A 19,737-nucleotide genomic window follows, 5' to 3' on the forward strand; every position below is an offset into this window, starting at 1 on the left:
CTTGCTACTGTGTATTATTCGGCCAATCAATACTATTTGCCGGAATATACTGAGTCGGGGGCTCCTCCTCTCGGGGATCTTCTAATCACTTCTACCCCTTGAAACTTTATGACATCCATGTTGCTGTCATGAGTCACATTCACATGGAGTGCGATGGGAGTATCCGAGCCTTTCTGGATATCATTGAGGCGTTCCCCAATTCATCGCCGGACCTCCCGGATCGTCTTGCCTAAATACTGTAGGGCGCACACACATGTGGCCAGATAGAGGACCCCTCTGGTTTTGAAGTTAATAAATGATTTAATGGCAAGCCTTCTCTGTGTCACCGTACTGATGAAGCTGTTACCCGGCCCAATAGCCCCACATGCTACGCAACCTCCACAACGAAACGTGCCCATAGGTTGTATATTGAGCCAGGTTGTTGTTAGAGGGGATTGTTGGAAACTACACACCAACCTATCACTGAGGTTGCGGCCGCGGCGATATGTAATTGCCGGGGTGGCATCCAGAAGGTGCCTAACATCGGCGTCAGATTTTTGAATGCCCCAATACTGGGTGAGATCCACACGTACGTTCCCATGTGCCTCATCAAAAGTGCCAATGATACGAATCTGATCATCACACACTTTGATCTTCAGTTCCAAAAATGTATCCCGGTTTACTGCTAACGAGTGCTGATATGCCCTAGCCAGGACCAGTTGTGGGTAACCTCTGTTCTTGAAACTGTTTTGTAGATCCCTTGCGTCCACATGATAATCCGCCACCCTAGAACAATTACGACGCAGTCACAAATATTGCCCTTTGGGGATGCCTTTTTTCAGGGCCATAGGGTGGCAGCTCTACCATTGTAAGGGACTGTTAGTGGCGGTCTCTTTTCTAAACAGCCATGTACATAAGTTGCCATTCAGATCCCTGAAGATGGTCAGGTCTAGAAAGGTGATCTGATCTTTGTGGATCTCAGATGTAAAGTACAGCCCCAGATCATTCTTATTAAGATCCTTCATGAAACTGTCAAACTCCACAGTGCTCCCTGACCACAATATCAGCACATAGTCGATGTACCGTAGCCATAAATTAATATGCCCGGCCCATCTGTTTCCATCTTCAACGAAAACCACTTCCCGTTCCCACCAGCCCAGGTAAAGGTTGGCAAAGGTAGGTGCACAAGGGCTCCCCATTGTGGGCAGATCCTTAGGTTTACAGCTTGCTTTTAGGTCTGTCTGAGCCACTTACCTTTTAGAAAGCCTAGAGATACAAACATCATCAAGGGAGCTGCAAGAATTAAGTCCAGCGAGGTCACTGTTTGCCTGGCAACCGAGGTCCTGCCAAGACTAAAACGGAACCGCAAAATAATGATGAAATGTTACGGCAAGTCAAAACTCAATTTGCAGTAGGAAGAATTAAACCGTAGTTAAAGAGATTTATGATTCAATTAACAATCACTTGATCAATCTCATAATTAATATACATTTTAAATTTTAGATTCCTGATAATATCATGACCGATGATAAATTGTGTCGATTATTCACTAAGGACGTTGTGCCAAAATGCGTATTCACGACATGAACTGCCTACTGTAGCAAATTTTAATCTACGTAATACATTCTTAAAAAAGGTAATTTATGGTAAATTAAACATTAATGACATTATAAAATTTCACGAACCTCAGATGTGCTGCAAGAGGAGCCCTTGTCACCGTCATCAGAAGGACAAATTGCATCCATACGCACAAGCCTTTGATGTTTAGACGGCGTTTGCTCGGCGTCTTTTTGAACGTCTTTTCTCATCTGTCCGAGAAAAGCAGAGAGTAATAAAGAGTGAAGCTGAATCTTATATTTTACCCCCTAACTCATAGAAATCTGGGAAGTTAATTCAGCTCTGTGTAATTGTAACCCTCCTACTTTCAATAGGGCTTTTGCACTCGGAAGACCACTCTGGTTATTAGGGTCTTTAGGACTCCCAGGTCTTCACCCTTTAACCCCTACACAGGGATTCGGTCTTTACTGCTTGGATTTCACTGGTTGCATCTATAGAGTAGTCGCTAACCAGAGGAGCAAGCAAGGGAAGAATAAGCCAGAAACAAAGCCTGGTTAATAGAGGGAATCAGACAATGTCAGGCCACAATGACATCCAGTCTCAGAGACAGAGTCATTGCAGGGTCCAACTAGGAGGTATTATAAATGACAAGCCAAAGGCAAGTGGCATGTCAGGCAGGCCAGGGTCAGAATCACTGTAGACAAGGAAGGGCGAATCCAGAAGTGTAGTCAGATGAAAAGCTGGGTCAGAAAACAAGGCTAATCCATCACAGGGACAATATCACACCAGGTTGAATGAAACAATAACTGGCACTCATATTAGTACATGGGAACTTTAGATAGAGTGCCAGATGCTGTAACAGTGAGCATGAAACCACTGTGCCAACTAACCAATTTGGCTTTGGGCTAAACCTAAGGGCGTTATCCTAGCGGTTCCCTGGTATTCACCCTTTAACCCCTGTACAGGGATGTGGACTTCGCTGCAGGAAAATAACCAGGCCACTACCTCATGGAGTAGTCCCAGTGTAGTTTGCAGCTGACCCACAGGGGTCAGAGACATTGGTTTGAAGCACCAAGGATTAGGTGACACTTGAAGTCGGGAAACAGGCCAAGATCAGGACAAGCAGAGTTCATGCTACATGCATCACATCCGGACAGAAAACTTGCTTGCGTGAAAGAGGCCTAAAACTTTGCTGGGGTCAGATATCAAATATGGACTTTTTTACATTGTTGTTTGATGCAAAATGGCATGGAAGCTGCTATGAGTGTATACTTTTTGGTGGCACCCAGATTCACCAGATGTGTACATTCAGGAGATACTGGTATATTGATCTAAAATCATTTTTTATTATATAATTCAGTTTTGTTTGTACATGTCAATTCCTGTGAAAATTGTCCCGGCTACCACAGATATAACATTTCCAGGTAAGGCCTTATTCAGATGTCAGTTCTCCATGAACAGCACATGTACCCATTGATTTTAATGTGTGCATTCGCACATCAGTGATTTACCATGGTCTGGGGTTCCGGGGTTACGCTACAGAAGCATGCCCTTTTTTGTCAGTGTTTACGGATCCATGACGCCCATTATAGTCTATATGTCCATGAAAAAACACGGACATGACATGGATGGCATTCGTGTTTCGTCCGTGTTTTACAGATCATTGCTAGGAGATGCTCTTGAAATTATTTTTCAGCTGAGCAGTGTCCGTGAAATACGGATGACACACGGAGGGCAAAAAACAGACACAAAGGCTAAAAACCCTCACGGACATCTTCACGGGTGACCTACTGACCATCTTGTCACTGATGTCATCACAGACGTGTGAATGAGGCCTAAGTTTGTATGACCAAATGTCATCTTACCATCCAGATCTGTAGCTGCTCCTCCAAACTTCGAATCTGCTGTTTAAGCTCTGAATTACATTCAGTAAGTTTCATAACTTGCTTTCTGAGTGAATCCTTTTCATTTAGAAATTGTAAAATCTCAGCTTGAACCATGTCTCTTGCTCTGTATGCCTGCACAAATGAAATAGAGTGCATTTAAACAAAGGGGTGTGCGTGTGGGGGGAATTTGTCCTCCCACTTGTGCCAGAAATTGGTGGCAAAAAGGTCATGCTTGTACAAAGCGATGATGTTTTTTGCTATTTTCTATGCCATGTTTGCTACTTTTAAGCGTGATGGATTTAAGATAACTTATGGTAGTTTTCTCAGGCAAGTTACATCTTAAGGGCTCATGCACACGACCGTGTGCTGGCCGGGCCCGTGCTGTGGACTGCAAATTGCGATCCGCAATGCACCAGCACCAACCGTGGGGCAGCCGCATGCAGATCGAGGACCCATTCACTTGAATGGGGTCCGCGATCCGCATCCGACGGTCCGCACCGCAAAAAAGTAGAGCATGCACCACTTTTTTTTACGGTGCGGAGGCATGGCCAGAAACACCACGAAAGTACTCCGTAGTTCTTCCATGGAATTCCGATCCGTGCTTCTAAACTAAATGCTGCTGTATTAGAATATTTACGCAAATTACTAATAATCTTTGTTGTTCATTTTGGGTTTCCAGTTTGTTTGTAAAAATGTTCCATGTCTGTGATTTTTGGATAAATTGTACAGAAAAATAAAAAAAATCAGATTGGCAACACTGGTACCTGGTCACGCTCCTTCTGCAGTTCATCGACCTGATCATGGAAGGCTTCAGTTTTCTTCTTCAATATGTCATAATTATTCTGTAAATGTCGACAGTCCTGAAGAATTGTCTCTTTTTCCTCTTTCCACTAAAAACAAACAAACGCAACAATTTCAGTGTAATTATCCCGCGGACAATGCAAACAGGTAGAGAATTTTTATGACATTTTCTCTGATCCTGACCACCGCTGGCCAGACAAGAGAAGGTTGGCGGGCTGCACACTCTAGAGACAGATGTCAATCCCTGACTCTATCAGTCATTTGTGCTAGGCACTAGCGTCAAGGAACTCCGGCCGCCGTAGTTTTATTCCGGCCGCCTCTCGACATGTTTGCCATGCTGCCACCGGAACTTCGGCCCGCCCCCACTATAGTCAATAGGGCCAGAGAGGTAGTCCAGGGGCACGCGTGCACTAGCGACAGCACGGATCCGACAGGCTATTCACACACCAGAACAGCCTGCCGGAGATCCTTGCCGCTAGTGGGAAAGTACCCTAAGGCTTCGTTCACATCTCCGTATGGCTGTTCAGACACTACGGATCCCACCGGTCTGGTCTTGCCTGATTCTCTACCTCTCCACCGGATCCCCATTGACTGCAATGAGGTCCGGCTGATTTTTGGCATAAAATGCTGGGTTTCGGCTACACTTTTTTCTCCCATCAAAAATAACTCTGTTGGAAGTGACATAAACTGATGCAAACTGATCATAACTGATGCTCAAAAAAAGACGGATCAGTTATTTTTATTGCAAACTGATGGTGAGCACAACTCATGCTCAAAATAAAGGATCCGTTTTTTTCTGTTCTTCTGATATTTTAGAAGAACAGAAAGCTAAATAGTGATGTGAACTCATTCTGTGCATATGCCATGTCCGAGATGCGAATACCCCTTTAAGGACACCTCATGCAAAGGTTTCCTTTTTTTTTTTTTTTCTAACAGATGTGACCTTCATTCATGCAGTCCAGAATAAAATAAGAATATCATTAAACAAAAAACACTACAAACTGATGTAGAAATAACTACAGTCATGGCCGTAAATGTTGGCACCCCTGACATTTTTCAAACAAATGAAGTATTTCTCACAGAAAAGTATTGCAGTAACACATGTTTTGCTATACACATGTTTATTCCCTTTGTGTGTATTGGAAAAAAAACAAAAAAGGGAGGAAAAAAAGCTAGACATAATGTCACACCAAACTCCAAAAATGGGCTGACAAAATTATTGGCACCCTTAACTTAATATTTGGTTGCACACCCTTTGGAAAAAATAACGGAAATCAGTTGCTTCCTATAACCATAAAAAAACTTCTGACACCTCTCACCCGGAATTTTGGACCACTCTTCCTTAGCAAACTGCTCCAGGTCTCTTTCAGGGGTGCCAACATTTATGGCCATGACTGTATATCCATGTAATTTCTTAACATGGGAAAAAAAACTTAAGAACATATAGTTCCCCGGGCTCTCCTATATTGATGACCTATCCTCAGGATAGGTCATCAATATTAGATCGGCGGGGGTCCGACACCTGGCCGTTTCCTTTCTCTCTTCCTGTTTACCGCTGCTGTCTATGGCAAAGCAGCAGCGAACAGGAAGAGAGATGGGAAACGGCATGTGCACACTTCGCGCACCATCTCCTCATACAGCTGATCAGTGGTGGTGCCAGGAGTCGGAACCCTGCTGATTTGATATTGATGACCTATCCTGAGGATAGGCCATCAATATAGGAGAGCCCAGAGAACCCCTTTAAACTGCATTTAACAGCATTGGAAGCAAAGCAGCAGTTTTTGCCATGTTTTTTGTTGCAGTTTTTTTAAATTTGAAACTTGTTAAAGGTAACCTGTCACCTGGATTTTGGGTATAGAGCTGAGGACATGGGTTGCTAGATGGCCGCTAGCACATCCGCAATACCCAGTCCCCATAACTCTGTGTAAAAAAACTGATTTGATACATATGCAAATTAACCTGAGATGTGTCCTGTACGTGAGATAAGTCAGGAACAGGACACATCTCAGGGTAATTTGCATATGTATCAAATCGTTTTTTTTTACACAATAAAAGCACACAGAGCTATGGGGACTGGGTATTGAGGATGTGCTAGCGGCCATCTAGCAACCCATGTCCTCAGCTCTATACACAAAATCCTGGTGACAGGTTCCCTTTAAATAAATGTGTTATATCTGTAAAAACTACAACCGCATAAAAAAAAAAAACGTGGCAAACCCTCTTGCCTTTTTCCTGATACGGCTTTGATACAGTTTTTTTTTTAAATTTTGAACAATGATTTTAATTTATTTTAGAATGTAAATCAGGACTCATTACATGTAACAGATAGAAATATTACACAACAGATAAATACAATACATCAACTGTATTAAGTCACAAAATTGAGATTTCGGAGAGTGTGGGGGGGGGGGGGGGAGATGGGAGGCGTGGGAGAGGAGAATGAGGGTCAAGGAATAGTGTGGTATAGTGGAGGGGGTGGAGATGAAAGATTGATTGCGGGTACAGTATTAACCACACCTGAAGCCTACATGTGAATATGTCCTAAGCAGACATTAAGGCCCCTTTCACAAGAGCGAGTTTTCCGCACGGGTGCAATGCGTGACGTGAACGCATAGCACCCGCACTGAATCCTGACCCATTCATTTCAATGGGTCTGCGTACATAAGCGTTTTTTTTCACGCATCAGTTCTGCGGTGCGTGAAAAACGCAGCATGTTCTATAGTCTGCGTTTTTCACGCATCCCTGGCCCCATAGAAGTGAATAGGGCTTCAGTGACAAACGCATTGCATCCCGAAGCAAGTGCGGATGAAATGCGTTTTTCACTGATGGTTGCCCAAAGATGTTGTTTGTAAGCCTTCAAAACGCATTGAAAAACGCATCAAAACGCATTGCACTCACGCTGAAAAAACGGAACCGAACGCAATTGCAGACAAAACTGACTGAACTTGCTTGCAAAATGGTGTGAGTTTCACTAAACACACCCTGAGCACATCCGGACCTAATCCGTCACGCTCGTGTGAAAGAGGCCTGAGACTAGGCCTAGACGGCAACACTGGTCGCGGCCATATTGGAGAGTGGCGATGATCTCATAGAAATGAACAGGATCCTATTCATTTCTCTGGGATCACCGCTATACTGCGATCCTGACCGAGAAAGCATGAAAGAGTGCATAGACTTACCAGCTTTTCAGATGCCTCGCCAGCGGCAATTTTCTTTTTGGCTGTCGTAAGCTGAACCCTTAACCTTTCTGAATCGGGTAATGTTTCATTGGACCTCTGGTTTGATCCATCCATTTCCACCTTGGGTCATAAATACAAAATGAGCAGCAAAGAAATAGGACATATACTGTATAGTACAAACCGTATATCCGTAAACACCCGCAAACCAGAATTTATATTTTCAGATAAATGCTTCAGGTATTTTGGGCAATTTGCTACATTTTAGGCCTTATGCACATATTCTCATGCATTAGCCTTCAAATGTAGCAACGTGTCATTGACCTACATTTACTAATGTGAGTGCACTTAGATTTTGATGTAAATTGGTTAAAAAAAATGGCAGTTTGAATCTAGGATTAGAGATAGTTTCTATACCTAGTCTGAAAAGGGGCATGGCTTATCAGGCAAGAGTTGTGTGGCTACAGGAAAGGGAGTGACCTAAGATGCGCTGGTTTGCACCTAAAGCCTCATTCACACGTCAGTGTTTGGTCAGGGATTTCCATTAGGGATTTTGAGCCAAAACCAGGTGCGGCTCTAAAGACAGAACAGGAGCAGATATTTCCCTTGTACCTTATGTCTGTGGAGGCTCCAATCCTGGTTTTGGCTCACAATCACTGATGGAAATCACCGACCAAAACACTGACGTGTGAATGAGGCTTAGGCCTCATGCACACGACCGTGCCGTTTTTTGCGGTCTGCAAACCGCGGATCCGCAAAAAACGGAAGCCGCCCGTGTTGCCTTCCGCAACACGCGGAACTGAACGGGCGCCGGCAATATAAATGCCTGTTATATTTTTTTAGTGAGGCCGCAGAACGGAGCCACGGATGCGGACACATTGAAGTGAATGGGTCCGCATCCGAGCCTCCAAAACGGCGGCTCGGATGCGGACCCAAACAACGGTTGTGTGCATGAGGCCTTAGATTGCACCACAATCCTGGCATTGAATTTTAGCTCAAAATAAGTAAACCTATAGTTGGTATAGAGCAGGGATGCTCAACCTGCGGCCCTCCAGCTTTTGTAAAACTACAACTCCCATCATGCCCTCCTGTTGGCTGATAGCTGTAGGCTGTCCGGGCATGCTGGGAGTTGTAGTTTTGCAACAGCTGGAGGGCCACTGGTTGGGCATCCATGGTATAGAGTAAGACAAAACTTCTACCCCTGCACCACATTGATCCTCCAGCCTGAGCCCCTGTGATAACTCTGCTGCAGCATTTTTTAATTGTTTTACCAAAAATCACAACCAAAATGCAAGGCAAACTCTACATGTGTAATGACCTTGAAGCCTCATGCATGGGGCGGTCTGCAAATTGCGGATCTGCAAAATACGGATATCATCCGTGTTGCTTCCCCTTTTTTTGTGGAACCATTGTTGATTGGGTCCGTGGTTCACATTTTGAGGCCAAGTATAGGACATGGGCTATCCTTTTTCCGGAATGGACATACAAAGATCATCTGTGCGCTTTCTGTATCCGTATGTCCATTCGGCAAAAAAGACAGAATATGTCCGCAACATGCAGACCATGGGACCCCTTGAAGTCAATGGGTCCACAAAGAAAGGCGGATGGCACACGGAACGCATCCATATTTTGTGGATCCGCGGGTTTGCAAACCACAAAACAGGCACGGTGGTGAGCATGAGGCCTAATATCATCAGGTTAAATAGTTTTCTACGTAAACAATTGCACAGGAAAACATAGAGGGCAGTAATACCAGGAATTTTCTTTTTCTTAAAAAGCTGCTTGCACTCCACACTGTGACAAAATACATGAGTAGCAGACCACACTGTTTCGGCAGCCGTAAAGACCTTGGTTCCATTTTTGGCTATCATCAATCAAGAGTACAGCCAGAGCAAAGAGGATTCCATCATCTCCATAGACTTTGATGGACAGGGCCAGGCAGTATAAACATCCTCACGCCTGGCCCTGTCAATCAAAGTGGAGAGGTCGTGGCAGTTGCAGAGAGAGCAGAGCCTCTAGGTGTAATGGCACCACCCCCGTTGCTCCTAATGCTCAGCAATGCTGGCACATATGAACATGGGACTAGATGCCTTGAGCTGCCAAAAACCAGTTTCATAAGTTTGCCGACAGATGCCCTTTAAAAGATCTCTCACATCTTAATCTGACCATGCACCAGAAATTAAAATCTACAGTATGTCAGCTATGAGACGGAAGGATGTGGAGGGAGGACAAGGCAGAAAATAAAGGGGTAGATAGAAAAAAAAAAGTCAGACTATACTTATGGGTAGAGAGGTGGACATGGGGGGGAGGATTATGGCTGCGATATTTTTTGAGGGTGTCAGGGAACATAGCTGGGGCAGAAATGTGGAACCAGGGTCAGACCCCTAACAATACAGCATTTATCACTTATCCAGCTGATAGGTAATAATTACTTTTGACTGACCCCTTTAAATCCACTCTCCATAATAATAATAATACAGTTCCCTGCAGTAAACCTTGGGGTTCATTACAATCCTCATCCAATCCGTAAAAAAAACAACTAACGGACATGGAAACAAAATACGTTTGTGTGCATGTAGTCATATCCTGCTAAAATGTGTCTTATAGGCCACAAACATGGTACTCATCATGTCTCACCAGCTTGTTCTGTCCTTCCAGCTTCTCCTTCAGCATCCTGTTCTCCTTCTGCAGAACTTCCAACTCTTCTTCACACTTAACTCGGGAGGTCCAGCTCTGAGCTACCTGCAGCTCCATTTTAACCCTATGCAGCTCCTCCTTCACCAAATACAGCTGAAAGGTCCACAGAAAAAAATTTGAAGTTACAGCAGATCCAACTGTACAGTCACAGCGGGACGAGACAGCACGGCTATATAGAAGTGTTTTTACACATCATAAAGTATTTAGTCTAGGGTCTTGTTTCAGTTTTTGTTTTTAAATGCAGAAAGAATTGCAAAAATGTACTATAAAAAAAATTCAGCAACATTAAGGTGTATAGGTGGAAAAAAAAATATCGTAAACCGCCCCCCTTCCCCCCAAGCATGTGCCGTAATACCCTCTGGCTGACCCAGGAGGACAATAGGAAGTGATGGACTTTACGCAAATCAAGCAAAGTTTTGGAGCCCCAGACATCAAGGGGCCCCCTGCTGGTCATAAGCAGCAGATAAAAAAACTAAAAAAAAACTAAAGGGCCGACATGCTGGTTCATCTGTACTTGGGTACATGAAGAAGTACCCAGGCTGCACTAAAAAACAGAAAATGGGTCTTAGCGGGTTAATGGGAGCAGGCTGACAGGGGTGGAGTTTAGTGGTGCAATGGGACGGGGGCAAAACTTAACGATGTGAAGGAGCGGAGCTTGTCGCTGCCATGGGAGCCCCAGACATAACTTTGCTTGGGGTACCAGAATTATCTAATCTGCCCTTACAATTTCCCATGCCATAGTACTCATGCACTATGAGTTGGTTTAGACAGGGGCGTAGCTAAAGGCTCATGGGCCCGGGTGCAAGAGTTCAGCTTGGGCCCCCCTTCCCTCAGTGCTTTGTGGCCAGGGCAGGGAAGCACATTGCCTTTCTACTGGCTGAGGCAAAAATTGAAATGGCGACACCTTCCCCGCCAAATTCTTGACCCTAACCCCAGCCAGAGGGGTAACTTGACCAGAATGCACTTTCTCTAATACCAGTGTCTTCTTATGTGGCACAAGAGTCTTTGGGCCCCTCAGGCTTCTGGGCCCGGTAGCGACTGCTACCTCTGCACCCCCTATAGCTACGCCCCTGGGTTTAGATGTACAGTGGCGGTCACCAGATCAGTTGATAGGCGGTGGTCCAGGTTGTCGGACTCCAACTGATCAGATACTGGTGACCTATCCAGAGGATAAGTCATCTGTATAAAAAATTCGGAAAACCCCTTTAATACTCAACAGGTTTTCTGCCGCCATATTTCAAGATGGCCCATCCAAAACTATGAGGAGAAAAGTGTGTAAAAGAAAAAAAATCTCTTTGTTGCCCAATCACAGCACAGCTTTCATTTTGTATCCTATGCTGTGATTGGCTAAGGGCAAGACAGGCCGTGTATAAAATAATCAGCTGCCGACCTGTTCCTGCAGGTCGCTGTTCCTGCCCTGTACGGCGTCCTTCTCCTGCAAGGCGTGCGAGTAGCGCATAGACAGCTCGTACTGCTCATCTTTCAGTTTGCTCAGCATTTGGCTCTGGGCATCCATCTCTCTGCGGAGGCGCTGGTTCTCGTGCTCCATACTTCGCATGCACTCTCCTTCCTCTTTCAGCTGCTGTTGCTTTTCACGCATTTTGTGCAGATGGTGGAGTAACGTCCCCTTGAGCTGTTTCTCCTGCATCAGCTCCTCCTGGAGACTGCTCAGCGTGTTCATGAGGAAGGCGCTCAGCTGGCTGCTGTCTATAAGTCCTGCGGATAGGGCACATTCATATTGATAGGGGTGATGACCATATGTAATAAAACGTATGTAATATGCTGCATTGGTGCTAGGAACGGCACTGCCCAGAGGAGAACCAAAGCAGCTCCCCCGACATGTTTCGCTGCAGTTCGGCTTCCTCGGGGGGTATGGAGTTACTATCAACCCCCTGAGGACGCCGTGCTGTGGCGAAACATGTCGGGGGAGCTGCGCTGTGCTTTTTAAATAATATAGTCCTTCTAGTTGGAATGGTCAGGCACTCCGATCTTATGATCAAGGCAGGGAGAGATATTTAGGAATAGGAGCCTCAGCCTTAGGGCTCATGCACACGACAGTATTTTACGTTCAGTATACTGGCCGTTTTTGTAGTTCAGTATGCGGAACATATACTGAACCATTCATTTCAATGGTTCAGCAAAAAATACTGAAGTGTCTCCGTGTGCATTCCGTTTCAGTATTTCAGTATTTCCGTACCGTGAAAAGATAGAACGTGTCCTATTCTTGTCCGCAAATCACGGTGCTTGGCTCCATTCAAGTCAACGGGTCCGCAAAAAAACGGAACACATACGGAAATGCATCCGTATGTCTTCCGTTTCCGTTCCGTTTTTTGCTGAACCATCTATTGAAAATGTTATGCCCAGCCCAATTTCATCTATGTAATTACTGTATACTGTATATGCCATACGGAAAAACGGAACGGAAAAACGGAACAGAAACGGAAACACAACGGAAACAAAAAACGGAACAACGGATCTGTGAAAAACGGACCGCAAAACACTGAAAAAGCCATACGGTCGTGTGCATGAGGCCTTAGTTAGGTACATTTAGAAAGAGCCTTGATAAGGAAGCAGGCAATGTGGCCGCACAGATATGAATATTCTCCTGCACCAATGATGTAATTATACTGTGTATACGCTCTACTCCTGAGAGGGAGATTGGCAACAAAGGGCTACTTTCACACCTGCGTTCGGGTGTCCGCTCGTGAGCTCCGTTTGAAGGGTCTCACAAGCGGCCCCGAACGCAGCCGTCCAGCCCTAATGCATTCTCAGTGGACGCGGATCCGCTGAGAATGCATCAGTCTGCCAGCGTTCAGCCTCCGCTCCGCTCAGCAGGCGGACACCTGAACGCTGCTTGCAGCGTTCGGGTGTCCGCCTGGCCGTGCGGAGGCAAGCGGATCCGTCCAGACTTACAATGTAAGTCAATGGGGCGGATCCGTTTGAAGATGACACCATATGGCTCAATCTTCAAACGGATCCGTCCCCCATTGACTTTCAATGTAAAGTCTGGACGGATCCGCTCAGGCTACTTTTACACTTAGAAATTTTTCTAAGTTATAATGCAGACGGATCCGTTCTGAACGGATGCAAACGTCTGCATTATAGGAGCGGATCCGTCTGATGAAACATCAGACGGACCCGCTCCGAACGCTAGTGTGAAAGTAGCCTAACAAGCTAATCCCGTTCAAATAGAGGCAACAAGAGAATTTCTATTAGGGTGTATGAGGAAAATAACCCTATAGATTTTTCCTACAAAATCTGCAGAACTAAGAAATAATATAGTTTTTTTTTAAATAATAGAAAATTACAAACAATAAAAACTGTATTATATACAGCTGGAAGACTAGAGAGTTTTTTTAATTATAATTGGGCAACATATATTAAAATGAATGATAAAGGTTACGTTTTAATTAGACCATTAAAACAGGAATAAGATAGCTTTTGAACCTTGCAATAGGTGTAAAGGTAACGCCCGCGTTGCTCCTAGAGGCTAATTTGCATATATTAAATCTTAATTTTTCTCAGTAATGCGGGCACATATAGTATGTCCATGGGACCAACACTGATGTCTTCAGCTGCCAAGTGCACATGTAACAGGTCAGCCGGTGTCATAGGTACAAAACTGCTGACAGATGCCCTTTAATACAGTATATTGGAAAAACTTTCCTTGTCACTTCCCCTACACATTACAAAAAATAAAAATGACATTACACTTTTTTATTCACAGTTTGAACATAATCCTGTTCAGGGGAAGGATTGTAGAATGCGGTTGTATAACAACAAATTCACAGAACTACCACCATTCTAAAAAATAATCTTTATTATTTATTATATAAAAGTAGTAACACCCTTTCTATATAGATACAAAATATCAAATAACAAATGAAAAAAGGATAGGTCTGATAGTAGGATCTTATTAGGATTATTTGATAGGGGTAGACATGGAATTGATAGGGGCCTAATGGGATAGTGGTCCCTATATCTAGCCCTAATGTAGGATGCCCTACCTAAATACGGAATAGCCGCCCCGATAGGGGCGATCCCGTTTCTCGTTCCTCCTAATATCACTGGAGAGCCCTACAGGGGAGGAGGAGCTACCCTAAATGACGACCTATACTAAAGTACAGAAATAATAAGTAAATATTTACAATATGAGTACCCAACAATAGTGACGGTGAATATCCAAGTGAAAAATAACCAAAGATTAGAAAAAGATGCTCAAAAACGTCCCTACGCGTTTCGCCTGGTTGTTGTCAGGCTCATCAGGGGACAAAATTGATCATGGAAAACCCAACACCAGAGTACCTAGTAAATTATTATGATATATACATTTTAGTTCATTTATTTTTGATTTTCAATTACTTTTTGATAATTCATAAATTCATAATGACGAGCCACTGATTTTAATAAACAAAAATATATGTCAGCCTCATAATAGTAGGCAAATCCCAAAGAAATATATATCATGCCTATTATAGGTTTGAGAGATGAAGTCAAGACAATATATGGTCCAATCGGGACTAACTCTCACAATCCAAGATAAGGCTAAATACCGATATATCAGTTTATAAGTACACACTTGTATCCCATATAAAGTGTTAATTTATAGTAAAAACAGAAAATTTGAGACGATTATAGAGCCTAAATGGTGTAGAGATATAACTATATGCTGTAGCATAAAGATCACCAACATTAGGCCAGTTACACAGTGTAAGGGATAACACATCTATTGTCAATGCATAATGTAGCATTGTAAATGGTCAGATAGCGCTATCATGATGAGCGATACTTGCGTTCCCCAGAGAGAGCTGATGGGCCAGTGGGAATAACCATAGATGAGGATGCCAAAGCCTGCTGATAAATCCAAGTGGCACTGAGGTGCGCTGGCGTCCGGTCAATGGGATAGCAGCGAGGAGACGGCGGTATTCCCTTTTAAATAGTGCCGCCAGATACCTGATAGGATTGAAAGCCCATGTGATCTGTGTAACGCGTGACGTATTGCGTCAGGCGTCATGACGTAGATGGGTGGATGCCGTGGCTGCTCATGTGACCAGAGTGAGGTCACAATATCGGAGATGTGAGGTACGGGACTGCAACATAGTAGTCAAAGGGTCCCCATATGACCGGGAGTGCCGATCACATGACATGTGAGGTCACAACACCGGACACATGACTGGGTGGAGCTACAGGTCCTGAACCCAGTAACTAGATGGTATATAGTAACCACCGCTCCCACATAGTTATAAATGCTTACGGCGCAACAATGGTTCAGGATTTAGAAAAAATAAGAGATGGGAGATATAGAACAAAAATAACCAATAATTATTGCTAAGGGGAAATGTTGTTTTTACCCAGAAGGGACCATAATATAATAAAGTGAGATATAGTGTGACAATATAAAGGTATAGGAATACGGTAGATACAGATATTTGATTAGACCCGTGGCTATATTCCTATATAGTATGAGAGTATAGGAATATGTCAGGTACGGATTTTAAATTAAATCCATGGCTATATTCATATATAGTGAATTATCAATGGATAATCAAATTTAGCACGGGTGATTAACTGCTGTTTATATATAGGGATCAAAGTCAGGGCGGTTAACGACCCAGTCAACGTATGTTGTACTATGCAAGTAATGAATTGATCCCAACAGATAAGAAGGCCTCAGATGAAGCACGCATAGTCTATATTTTCGTTTAGTCCTGCTGGTGTGACGGTATTTAATCTAAAGATCCACCTAGATTCTTTCTGTTTTAATAGTTTATCTAGATCACCACCTCGCTTGGACATTTTTAAAACCTCAATCATGAAGAAGTGGATACATTTATTAGACCCCGCATGATTTATCCACACATGTCTTGATATCGGTTTGTCTCGTTTGTTGCGAATGTCCCCGATATGTTCGAGAATGCGTTTTTTAAAAATTCTTTTGGTTTTACCCACATATTTGAGTCCACAGTCACATTCAGCCAGATAAACAATCCCAGAGGTGTTACAATTGGCAAAGTTACGAGGATAAAATGTCCGGCTTGCCTGGCTATTCGTAAACGTTTTGCCTGGGGATACAAAAGCACATGCCTTACATTTCCCGCACTTAAAAGTGCCCACCTGTCTATTAGACAGCCATGTGCTCTTTTCTGGGGGCTCAAAATGACTGTGGACTAATGTATCACCTATATTGCGTCCTCGTCTATAGGTGATTGCCGGGTTTTCAGGCAAAACTTGCATAAGGTCGGGGTCTGTCTTGAGAAGAGACCAATACCGATTTAGAATATCTCGGACCTGTCTAGACTCAGAGTCGAAGGTGCCGACTATTCTAATTGGATCTTGAGAATTTGATTTCTTAGGTTGCGGTTGAAGTAGAGTAGTACGATCCTTAGACATGGCCCAGTCCCATGCCTTGTGGAGGCATGGATCTGGGTAGCCCCTCTGTTTAAACCGTTCAAACAGTTTAGATGCTTCATGTATGAAATTGTGGTCGTCAGAGCAGTTCCTCCGAACTCTTAAAAACTGGCCTTTGGGGATGCCTCTCTTAAGGGAGACAGGGTGAAAACTGTCCCAACGTAAGAGACTGTTGGTAGAAGTTTTCTTCCTGAACAGAGTCGTTTTGATATAATTATGTTCATCCCTTATGAGGCAAACATCCAAGAAATTGATGGTATTCTGATGTATTTCTGAGGTGAAAAAAAGGCCAATATGATTCGAGTTGAGGACATGCATAAACTGTTGAAATTGACTAGTTGTACCTGACCAAAGTAATAAAATATCATCTATGTATCTGGCCATAAGGTGATAAATTTGGTCCAAGATAGCATATCTTCAGAAAAGACGACTGTGTCCTCCCACCAGCCCAGGAGCAAATTGGCGTACGTGGGCGCACAGGGGCTGCCCATCGCCGTGCCCCTGAGCTGGTGGTAGAAGCGGTCCTCAAAAATAAAATAATTGTGCGTCAACACAAAATTAAGTAGTTGGAGGGTGAACTGATTATGTTGATATAGATCCATTGACCTTGAGTCTAGATAATATTTGACCGCTGATAAACCCTTGTTGTGGGGGATAGAAGTATAAAGAGCTTCTACGTCTATTGACGCAAACCAACTGTCAGGGTCTATACTAACACCCTCCACTCTTTGTAGTAAGTCTGTCGTGTCCCGCAAATAAGAAGGTTTGAATGTTGAAACAAAAGATCGTAAAACTTTATCAATATAGACACCAGAGTGATGTGTCAAACTCTCTATTCCCGATACTATGGGACGTCCTTTTAGAGGAGACGTCCCTTTATGTATTTTTGGGAGTCCATACAGTGTCGCTGTTTTTGGTGTAGCGGTTAAGAGGTATTCATATTCCTTCCGATCTATACATTTGTTTTCTAGGCCCTCTTTAAGGATCTGAGAGAGTTCGGCCTGGAATCTCTCAGTCGGATCCCCCTTCAAAAGCACGTAGCTGTTCTTATCAGAGACTAGGGAGTGACACATATCTCTGTATTGTTGTACCGAGAGAATGACGATGTTCCCCCCTTTGTCAGAGGGTTTCACTACGATATCTTTATTAGCATTAAGATTTTGTAATGCTAGTATTTCTGCCCTAGTATAGTTTTTTTCGGGAGTAGTATATTTTATTTTTTCCAAGTCCCGTGTTACTGATTTGAGAAAGATATCGATGTTGGCGTCATTCAAGGTTTTTGGTGGCATTTTTACGCTTATGTTTTTCAAGGTGGTAAAGGGACCCTGCCCCCTTGGTCGTTCATTTTCTTCTAAGAGGTGTATAAGGGTATCCATACCCTCAAGGTCCCCCATATCTAGGCCTAGTTCCTGGCATCTTTTTTGATCAGATGTTACAAAGATTTTATGCCAGCGTAATTTTCGGGTGAATAATTGTATGTCCTTAATCCACTCAAAACAATCAAATCTAGTGGTTGGAACATATGTAAGACCCTTTCTTAATACCGATAACTCGTCTTCAGACAAAATTTTTGCTGATAAATTAATGACCGAAGCGTTATCAACACAACAATTCTCTATCCTTAAAGAGGGCCTAGAAAACAAATGTATAGATCGGAAGGAATATGAATACCTCTTAACCGCTACACCAAAAACAGCGACACTGTATGGACTCCCAAAAATACATAAAGGGACGTCTCCTCTAAAAGGACGTCCCATAGTATCGGGAATAGAGAGTTTGACACATCACTCTGGTGTCTATATTGATAAAGTTTTACGATCTTTTGTTTCAACACTCCCTTCTTATTTGCGGGACACGACAGACTTACTACAAAGAGTGGAGGGTGTTAGTATAGACCCTGACAGTTGGTTTGCGTCAATAGACGTAGAAGCTCTTTATACTTCTATCCCCCACAACAAGGGTTTATCAGCGGTCAAATATTATCTAGACTCAAGGTCAATGGATCTATATCAACATAATCAGTTCACCCTCCAACTACTTAATTTTGTGTTGACGCACAATTATTTTATTTTTGAGGACCGCTTCTACCACCAGCTCAGGGGCACGGCGATGGGCAGCCCCTGTGCGCCCACGTACGCCAATTTGCTCCTGGGCTGGTGGGAGGACACAGTCGTCTTTTCTGAAGATATGCTATCTTGGACCAAATTTATCACCTTATGGTCCAGATACATAGATGATATTTTATTACTTTGGTCAGGTACAACTAGTCAATTTCAACAGTTTATGCATGTCCTCAACTCGAATCATATTGGCCTTTTTTTCACCTCAGAAATACATCAGAATACCATCAATTTCTTGGATGTTTGCCTCATAAGGGATGAACATAATTATATCAAAACGACTCTGTTCAGGAAGAAAACTTCTACCAACAGTCTCTTACGTTGGGACAGTTTTCACCCTGTCTCCCTTAAGAGAGGCATCCCCAAAGGCCAGTTTTTAAGAGTTCGGAGGAACTGCTCTGACGACCACAATTTCATACATGAAGCATCTAAACTGTTTGAACGGTTTAAACAGAGGGGCTACCCAGATCCATGCCTCCACAAGGCATGGGACTGGGCCATGTCTAAGGATCGTACTACTCTACTTCAACCGCAACCTAAGAAATCAAATTCTCAAGATCCAATTAGAATAGTCGGCACCTTCGACTCTGAGTCTAGACAGGTCCGAGATATTCTAAATCGGTATTGGTCTCTTCTCAAGACAGACCCCGACCTTATGCAAGTTTTGCCTGAAAACCTGGCAATCACCTATAGACGAGGACGCAATATAGGTGATACATTAGTCCACAGTCATTTTGAGCCCCCAGAAAAGAGCACATGGCTGTCTAATAGACAGGTGGGCACTTTTAAGTGCGGGAAATGTAAGGCATGTGCTTTTGTATCCCCAGGCAAAACGTTTACGAATAGCCAGGCAAGCCGGACATTTTATCCTCGTAACTTTGCCAATTGTAACACCTCTGGGATTGTTTATCTGGCTGAATGTGACTGTGGACTCAAATATGTGGGTAAAACCAAAAGAATTTTTAAAAAACGCATTCTCGAACATATCGGGGACATTCGCAACAAACGAGACAAACCGATATCAAGACATGTGTGGATAAATCATGCGGGGTCTAATAAATGTATCCACTTCTTCATGATTGAGGTTTTAAAAATGTCCAAGCGAGGTGGTGA

General features: G+C 43.5%; 1 protein-coding gene across 3 annotated transcripts in view; it reads right to left on the minus strand.

Annotated features, from left to right (window-relative positions):
- Window positions 1-19,737, minus strand: part of CARD14 (caspase recruitment domain family member 14) — a 99,811-nt gene that overhangs the window by 41,659 nt on the left and 38,415 nt on the right. For all 3 annotated transcript variants that reach the window (XM_040435113.1, XM_040435114.1, XM_040435115.1), the window contains exons 4-10: window positions 11,487-11,812; window positions 10,037-10,189; window positions 7,403-7,522; window positions 4,187-4,312; window positions 3,402-3,554; window positions 1,665-1,787; window positions 1,234-1,331 (exon numbers count right to left, since the gene is read on the minus strand). In XM_040435113.1, the coding sequence (XP_040291047.1) occupies window positions 1,234-1,331; window positions 1,665-1,787; window positions 3,402-3,554; window positions 4,187-4,312; window positions 7,403-7,522; window positions 10,037-10,189; window positions 11,487-11,812 (1,099 nt within the window). The remainder of the gene's footprint in view (window positions 1-1,233; window positions 1,332-1,664; window positions 1,788-3,401; window positions 3,555-4,186; window positions 4,313-7,402; window positions 7,523-10,036; window positions 10,190-11,486; window positions 11,813-19,737) is intronic.

The sequence above is a fragment of the Bufo bufo genome, chromosome 6 (assembly GCF_905171765.1).
Source record: "Bufo bufo chromosome 6, aBufBuf1.1, whole genome shotgun sequence".
Lineage (NCBI taxonomy): Eukaryota > Metazoa > Chordata > Amphibia > Anura > Bufonidae > Bufo > Bufo bufo.